The sequence below is a fragment of the Macaca fascicularis genome, chromosome 18 (genome assembly GCF_037993035.2).
Source record: "Macaca fascicularis isolate 582-1 chromosome 18, T2T-MFA8v1.1".
NCBI lineage: Eukaryota > Metazoa > Chordata > Mammalia > Primates > Cercopithecidae > Macaca > Macaca fascicularis.
Genome location: NC_088392.1, coordinates 58,105,065 through 58,113,629, shown reverse-complemented (window position 1 = coordinate 58,113,629; position 8,565 = coordinate 58,105,065). Strand labels below are relative to the sequence as shown.

The 8,565-nt window shown below is 43.1% G+C and overlaps 1 protein-coding gene and 1 long non-coding RNA gene across 2 annotated transcripts in view; both read right to left on the bottom strand.

The window, feature by feature from the left end:
* Positions 1 to 210: 210 nt before the first annotated feature.
* On the bottom strand, positions 211 to 2,040 carry SLC25A52 (solute carrier family 25 member 52). Its single transcript, XM_005586964.5, has one exon. The coding sequence runs from the start codon at positions 1,862 to 1,864 to the stop codon at positions 950 to 952; it is 915 nt and encodes a 304-aa protein (XP_005587021.3). The 5' UTR covers positions 1,865 to 2,040; the 3' UTR covers positions 211 to 949.
* A 5,544-nt stretch (positions 2,041 to 7,584) lies between these two features.
* The window catches only part of LOC135968255 (uncharacterized), a 52,607-nt gene continuing 51,626 nt past the window's right edge, over positions 7,585 to 8,565 (bottom strand). Inside the window, exons 2-3 of the long non-coding RNA XR_010582882.2 lie at positions 7,839 to 7,947; positions 7,585 to 7,714 (exon numbers count right to left, since the gene is read on the bottom strand). This is a non-coding gene — a long non-coding RNA (uncharacterized lncRNA). The remainder of the gene's footprint in view (positions 7,715 to 7,838; positions 7,948 to 8,565) is intronic.

Genomic DNA, 8,565 nt, shown 5'->3' with positions numbered 1-8,565 from the left:
TATGAAAGTGTTTATTTTTTAAAAGGAGAGTTTTAAGAGAACAGGATGCTTGAATATGACCAACTCCTACTGCACAGGAAAAATAACCCAGACCTTTGCTGAGATGGCATTAATAATTCAAAGAAACTAAGCTAAACAGAATTTGATCTATACACAATATGCAAACTTCTTAACAGCATGGAACACCTATAACAACATTTAAGTCCCTTCATCTTTCGGCAATGAAATAAGTGGAATTAACATAAGAATATTTTGTAAGGGTTGAAGGTCACAGTCAGAATCAAACAGAAAACTTTCAAACCTAGAAAACAAAATGGGAACTTTCAGAGCTCCTTGATCTACCATATCTAAATAGAAATAGTATAATGACTATCTGATAGGTGCTTAGTTTCAAAACTAATACAGGCAATTTATCATGAAAAGCCTATACCTATTAAGCTGTTTTTCTTCTCTGTTCTGCCCCTTTGTCATATGCTTGAGCTTAATGAAAACTATCCTCTGCAGCTGCTCCTGAGGGCAGAGAAGCAAGCAATGGAGTCACAAAGGAAGCCTGAGGAGCCCCTGGCCCCTGAGGACCGTCTTTCCGGCCGGTCACAGCCACTTATGTCTCAACGCAGGAGTTCAAGACTGGTTTGAGAAAAAGAATACTATCTTAGGGATTAGGTTCCCTGTCAAAGGCCATCAGATGGACAGCTATTTACCAGGCAATTAGCCTAAAGCTGTTAGGTAATGATAAAAAACAAAACAAACAAATAAAACCCTTATATTTTCCTATTGGAACATTTTATTCTGTTTTGTTGATGCTTAAGGAAAACAGCTTTGCCCATAACTCACTGTGGCCCGGAGTTATGACACCAACTTGTGTTTGGCCAGTTAAGAAAGAGGCCAAACTGCATTCTTCTTAGAAGGTCTATTCAGTTGATAAACGGCACTTAACTGATGGGTTTTTTCATATAACCTTTAACAAGAACTCGTAAGTTGCATTGATTATGCCCCAAGAGATAATGGACCGATGGTAATTCAGATGAGCACCTCTGAAAAGATTTATCAGTTTTCTGTCCCGTTCCAGCCAGATTTTTTGGAAAACCTTGCGGAAAGACTGAAATTCCCCACCAATCTGAGACTGTATGCGAGTTTTTACAACATTAATTGGAAAAATCAAGAATCCCAACATGGCACCCAATAGACCTCCACTGATAAAATCATTGACAAAATGAGCACTGGGAGTCGTTGCGGTAGGCAGATGCTCCTTAATGGGACCTCGAAGGCCAAAAAACAAGATATTGCTGAGTCCATTCCGGAAAAGAATGGGCACCAAGCCTCGATAATACTCTCCAATTCCATAACATTTCAGGGCCTTGAAAGCCTGATAAGTGTTGGTAAATTTGTCATGATGCTTGTGGTCTTGAAGCAATGTCTGAACTCTTTCCAGTGGAGTGAAAATTGCTTCTGTTGTCCCTGCAAGCACTGCCGCCACACTACGGGTTGCAAACTCTGGAGCACTGACATGCTTGTGGAGAAGGCAGGATAAATCCTCATACAGACCAAACATAAGTGAAAGTGTAGTTGTCTTCTGCATCAATGGGGGAAGGATTCCACGATACAAATTTCGAAATCCATCCCTTCTCAACTGAAGTATTGCATCCCGGGTTTGGATGCCATACAGCTGTTGTCGAAAGAGGACCTTCTGAATGGGATATGTGATTGCGACGTTGTTGAAGGCTGCGCAGCAGCCACACAAGTAATGCTTCATTTCACCATCATTGGTAATATGAGGTGATATATCTTGTTTTGAAGATGTAAGTACTGGTGGCCTCTTTTCATGAGCTTCTGAATCCATCACGTTGCTTAAGATCTTTTTCATGAAGGACTTTTTTTAACTTGTGACATCATCTGAGCCTGGAATTTGGCAGGTTGATAGCTTTGTGATAATGTTCCCAATTTCTTCCATTGTTATTCTTCCGTTAGGTTCTCTCTTCTCGAGTCCATTTTGATAACTGGATTTCCGTTCTCCAGGCGTCCATTTCCCCAAACCATCGCAGCCAGCGTCCCGCAGAATGGCGGGCAAACCGGGGCCTGCGCAGGCGCAGACCGTGACCGACCCCCGGGCGGGGGCGGAGCGCGACGCTCGGCGACGTGGGGATCCGAAAAGAAACCCTTTTAAAGCAAGCATGGCAATTTCTTCTAAATAAGCTGGATAAAATTAAAAACCCATTCATCCAAAGATCCTAAAAAGTCAACAAATTCCTAGATATTAAATGGTATAGACGCTAGAAGTGTTTCTTAAATCACATAACCTTTTCCACAGACACTGTAAAGATGTGTTCCCAGTGGATTCCCTAAGGGAGTGTGAAACTTTGTAAATAGTGGTTCACACCTGTAACCCCAGCACTTTGGGAGGCCAAAACGGGAGGAACAATCGAGGATAGGAGTTTGAGACCAGCCTGGGCAACATAGCAAGACCCCTGTCACCATCCAAAAAAGAAAAAAGAAAGGAAAGAAAAAAGTAGGTGATAAAGAGAAGTAAGGAGGAGATGAATAATTTTTTTTAATAAAAGTTCTGTATACTGCATGAAATTTTACTGGGAGGAAAGTGTTTGAGGTTTTAAGAGGCATAAATTAAATAACCTTGAAACCCATTTTGCTCTAGGACTATCCATGTGTTTTCTAGAGTGACCAACGTTTATATTCCATGTATGTGTATAAGAGATGAAAGGAAAGAAAAATAAGTTCCCTCCCAGGACAGTGGAAGGCTTCAGCCAACAAAGTAGGCCACAGCATCAGACTATATTGCCTGCTGATGTGTACTGCCTAGTTTTGAATGGAATCAAATGACAGCTTCCTTGAGATTAAATGACAGTTTCCCTGACCATCATCCTAAAGCATGCCTGTGGTGGATCGCTCTAGAATGAACCATAAACACCGAGTTCTCTTTAAGCTTTAGTGAAACGAAATAGTAAAAGCTTTTCATGGAAGGAGAAAGGAGTCTCCAACATTTATACTGATTGATTTTGGCAGCAATGACTTTCATTAGAAAAGTAATTGCTGGGTATGCAAAAATTAGCACTGTTGGGGCTAAAGAGATCTTTGTTTTCTTTTGTTTTGTTTTGCTTTTTTGCCTAATGTTCATGGTGTTTTCTCGGTTTTGCCATAGCCCTTCTGTCAAGATGCTGGCAATCAGAATATCATGAAAAACAGAGTGCCCTTTCTCGCATTTATTGAAGAAAGATTCTCATGATCCTATGGTAAGGTAATAATTGCTTTTTCTCAATCCATCCTCCACACTGCAGCCAAAGTGATCATCTTAGTAACAAATGTGACCACGTTTTCCCCCACTTAAATCTTTAAATGATTTTATACCTGAAGGACAAAGGTCCCCCATGGTCTGATGTCTTCCTACCCTCGGCACCATCTGCCTTCACATTTCTAAAGGCACCTTCCGTCCCAGCCATATCAAACTACTTGGAGCCTCCAGAATGAAGGATAATGTGCCATCTGACACTCCTTTGTCTTTATTCGGTTATTCCTTCTGCCTGAAACGTCCTTCCTTCTAGTTCCTACTCAGCTTCTGGAAGCCTTCACTAACCCCTCAGTCCAAATGAGGACCCTTTCTCCACATCACACTCTATATACACTGTGAGTGTGGCACGTGTCACACTGTACAATGTCCATGATTCACAATGCTGAGGGCTTCTCCAAGACACAGTCCACTTCTCATTCAACTTTATTCCACTTTGTGTCCCCAGTGCCCGGGCATCTGGTTAGGTCTCCAACTGCTAAAGAGTGTAAAGAGTGTTGATGACTCCTGTATTACTCATGGTTCTTGGTTATGAGAGCCGAAAGTACCATTCCAACTGATGCAAGCAAATCTAGGGGGCAAGGAAAGGAGCAGGAAGGAGGAAGAGGAGAAGAGAAGGAGGTAAGAAATCAAGAAAGGAGAAAAAAAGGTGGCATCTGGACAACATTTAAAGCAATTTTCCAGCTTCTCTCATTTGCACCAGTAGGAGGGGGCCATGTGGCCGCAGAGGGGAATGTTTCCTAATACGCTTCTGGATCCTGGTGGTTCTGGGGAGTACTTACCTCCTTCTGCCCCAGCACCCAACAAGTGCCAGATGAGGCAAGTGAATTCCTTTGAAAAAGAGGAAAGAAAGGTGGGAAGTGTGGTTGTGAGAAAATAACAATAAAAAGTGAAGCGGGGGGAGAAATGTATTAGCTCTTGTAATGAAAAAGTTGAGAAATCCAGAAGTAGCAATCACTTCAGGCATTGCTGGATCCTAGAGGTCAACCACCATCACAAGTACTTAACACCTCTCTCCACGTATATATTTCCCAGCTATACATTCCTCAGTTTTAATTCATTTTCAGTCAGCTCTTTCTATAGAGTGACATCCTACCCGAAGCTTATTCTGCTAATTTAGCAACTGAAGGATGAAGTGCTTCGCTTTCCCAACAGTTCCTGCAAAACAACCCTAGGATCGAGTTGTAATGCAGTTACTTGGTCTGAACCAATCACTGGGATCAGAGGGATGGAAAATGATGCTAATCAAACCTGAGTCACTTGCCTCATCCTGCACTTGTCAGGTAAAGGGGGCAGAAGGAGGTAAGCCTCCCATCTCGCCTACCACCCAAACCACCAGGACCTAGAAAGGTATTAGGAAGTGTTCCCCTCTGAAGCCACACATCCCACTGCCATTGGTGCAGATGAGAGGAGCTGGAAAATTGCTTTGGAAGTTGAGCCATTGCCACCTTTTTTTTTGTCCAAGCTTGCAGTTTCTTGGGCAATATAACTACACAGTTTGAAATCATGCAAATCGGGGGTGGGTGGGGGGGGCGCGGTGGCTCACCCCTATAATCCCAGCACTTTAGGAGGCTGGGGTGGGGGATCATCTGAGGTCAGGTGTTCGAGACCAGCCTGCCCAACATGGTGAAACCAAAAGTAGACAGGTGTGATGGTGCACACCTGTAATCCCAGCAATTTAGGAGGCTGAAGCAAGAGATTCGCTTGAACCCGGGAGGTGGAGGTTGCAGTGAGCTGAGATCACGCCATTGCACTCTATTGCAACAAGAGTGAAACTCCATCTCAAAAAAAAAGAAAAAAAATCAGGCAACTCTATTGACCGATGGCCCAGGTCAAACGTGTTTGGTCACAGTCCTAGATTCCAGACCCTTTATTGTGGGATTTTTGTCTCAGCGTAGGCCCTAATGCTCTGCCATCCCACCTACTCCTCAACCTAATATTGTCCATGCTGGCTGCCCCAGGACAGAACCAGCACCCTCAAAGCACAGATAACTTGGCCCTTGCCCCTTGGTTATGTCTGATGGATGACTCTTTACAGTGAGACCATTGTCACCTTTCTCAGGCTGCTAAATATCTGAAAGATGTTTGGAAGAAGCCTAGAAGAACAGGAATGAAGCTTCTCTCTGATTCCTATCTTCTGATATGCTTTCCACACCCTAGGCTTTGTGAGAAGTAATATTAATTGATGACAGAGAATCTCACTTTACAATTCAGCGAAGCTCAGAGACATCTATCTAACTTTCTTTTCTTTTATTTATTTAACTTTTTTGAGATGGAGTTTCACTCTGTTGCCCAGGTTGGAGTGCAGTGGCACCATCTTGGCTCACTGCAACCTCCACCTCCCAGATTCAAGCGATTCTCCTGCCTCAGCCTCCCAAGTAGCTGGGACTACAGGCGCATGCCACAACACCTGGCTAATTTTTGTATTTTTAGTAGAGACGGGGTTTCACCATGTTGGTCAGGTTGACCTGGCCTCAGGTAATCCCCCCGGCCTCAGCCTCCCAAAGTGCTGAGATTACAGGTTTGAGCCACCACGCCCAGACAGAGACATCTAACTTTCTAAGTTGATAACTATAGGAAGAAAGGGCCTCCCGTAGCAAAGCTGTCTTTTCTTCCCTTGCTGCTTTCAGATGGTTGATTTCTAACAAAACTTGTCTTTTGTAGGACCTAACTGAAGGCTACAAAATAAATTCATCTTATTCCATCAGCCTGATGCTTTTCTATCATCTCTCTTTAACTTTCAACCTCAGTAGCCCCATGGTCAGAGCACCAAGATAAAATAGGATACAGTTTAACCACTGCCTTGCTGCTACTGCACAACAGAAATTGCCAGCTTCCTGCTCAAAATCGAGAGGTCCTCACTGCCCCACCCCACCTTGAGTGAGCTGATTCTCTATTTCACAATCTGCAACATGTATTCTCTCACTTCCAGATACGAATTTAGAAAGTGTTCAGAGCCTTGTATTAGTTTTTTCAGGCTGTCATAACAAAGTACCATAGACTGGGTGGCTGAAACAAAAGAGATTGATTTCCTCACAGTTCTGGAGGCTGGAAGTCCAAGATCAAGGTGATGGCAGGGTGGGTTTCTCCCAGGGCCTCACTCCTTTTCTTACAGATGGCCACCTGATTGCTTCATCCTCATATGGCCAACTCCCAGTCTGTGCGTCGGTGTCCTAATTTCCTTTTATAAGGACACCAGTTATAGTGGATTAGTGCCTACCCTGAAGAACTCGTTTTAACTTTATCTCTTTAAAGATCCTATGGAAATACAGTCACATTTTGAGCTATTGTAGTAGGTACTGTTAAGACTTCATCATATGAATTAAGGAGACACAGTTCAGCTCCTAAGAAGTCTTTCCGTGACAAAAATGCCACTCAAACTGGCTTGAGCAAAAAGAAGGAATGTGTTGTCTCTCATAACTGAAAAGTCAGTAGCAATTGGTCTAGGCTGGATGCAGGGTCACATAACGTCAGCACGAGCCATTTGTCTCTTTTTATTATATTTTTGTGGATTGGCTCTTTCTGTGGTACAGTGATGGTTGGAAACAGCTCCATGTGTACAAACTGTTCATTTGGCAATGTCATTTGATATAGATTCACTTTACATATAGTTCCAGAAAAGTCTTGGGGTAGAAACTCATTGACCTAACTGGAGTCACATGTCCAACAATGAACCAGTCCTTATGGCCAGAGGAATGAAATATATCATTCCTCATATATCATTGCCCATACCTGAATATCAAGCCCACATCTAAAGAAAGAGCATCAGCCCATCCAAACTAGGTGAGCTCAGACAAAAGGCAGTAATGTACAGAGGTTAGCATCAAAGAGTCTGGAATTTGACCCCTGGGTTCAAATCCACACTGGCCAGCTGTGTGACCCTGGGCAAGTTACTTAACCTCAATTTTGTAAAGCAGGACTAATAAGGAAATCCAACACCTATAATAACACACCTCTGTATTTCTTACTGTGCAAGATAACAATGTACTTTCAATTTTTTTTTTTTTTTTTTTTTGAGACAGAGTCTTGCTGTGTTGCCCAGGCTGGAGTACAGTGGCATGATCTTGGCCCCTGCAACCTCTCCTTCCCAGGTTCACGTCATTCTCCTGCCTCAGCCTCCAGAGTAGCTGAAACCACAGGCACCCGCCACCACGTCCAGCTAGTTTTTTTTTTTTTTTTTGTATTTTTAGTAGAGATGGGTTTTCACTGTGTTAGCCAGGATGATCTCGATCTTCTGACCTTGTGATCCGCCCACCGTGGCCTCACAAAGTGCTGGGATTACAGGCATGAGCCACCGTGCGCCACCTACTTTCACTTTTTCTTGACCACAAGTCAGAAGTCATTTTAACCCAAAAAGGCCTTAATTGGGAAAAAAAAAAAAAAAAAGGCAACAACTTTGGAGCCTTCTTGATGTTCCTGAGAGGAGAAGAAAAAGCAAGGAAGAGAAGGAAACAATATATCAATTAGAATGTTTTTGACAGCAAGTAATAGAACACATGCTAAAGTGGTATAACAATAAAAATATTGGTGTCTCACTCACCAGGAAGTCAAGAGGAGGGCTACCCTGGAGGTCACACAGCCCCAGCAATGTCAGAGCTCTGACTCCATATCTCTGCCATTTCTTTGACCTTCCCCACGAAACATGACAGCTGCAGAAAATCAAGTACAATGTCCTCTGATGACACTGTTCAAACTTGAAAGGAAAATAGATTTCTTTTTGTAACATGTTCTTCCTTTAGATGAGAGGAAGACATTTCTTTGGAGCCCCTAAAAGACCTCCTCTTACATCTTCTCTGTTGCATGCCCACCCCTAGATCAATCACTGGCAAGGAGAATAGAATTACCACATTAGCTGAGACCAGCCAGGGCATATGGCACTGCAAACAAAACTGGTGTCCTGATAAGAGGAAACAGGAGTGGCAGATGGGGAGGTAACCAATGGTGTCTGCTAATGACACAGAATAAGAAAAGAAAGGAATGGAGAAAGAAATCAAAAGAACCAAGAAAAACAGTGATACACAAAGGAGGGAGGTGGATGAGACCACATGTGCTGTGGAGGAAGCATAGCATCCTCTCCCTCAGACACTCTTCGTTATCATCTGTCATCCATCAATTCCTCAGTAGCATTGGGGGCATTTATGATTCACACCAAAGGCAGCACAGCACAGTAATACAGATGAAGGCCTGGACTAGCATATTAGCCGTCTATTGCTATGCTGGGGCTCAGAAAATAGTACCCCAAAATAAAGACCTTGGATGCAGCCTTG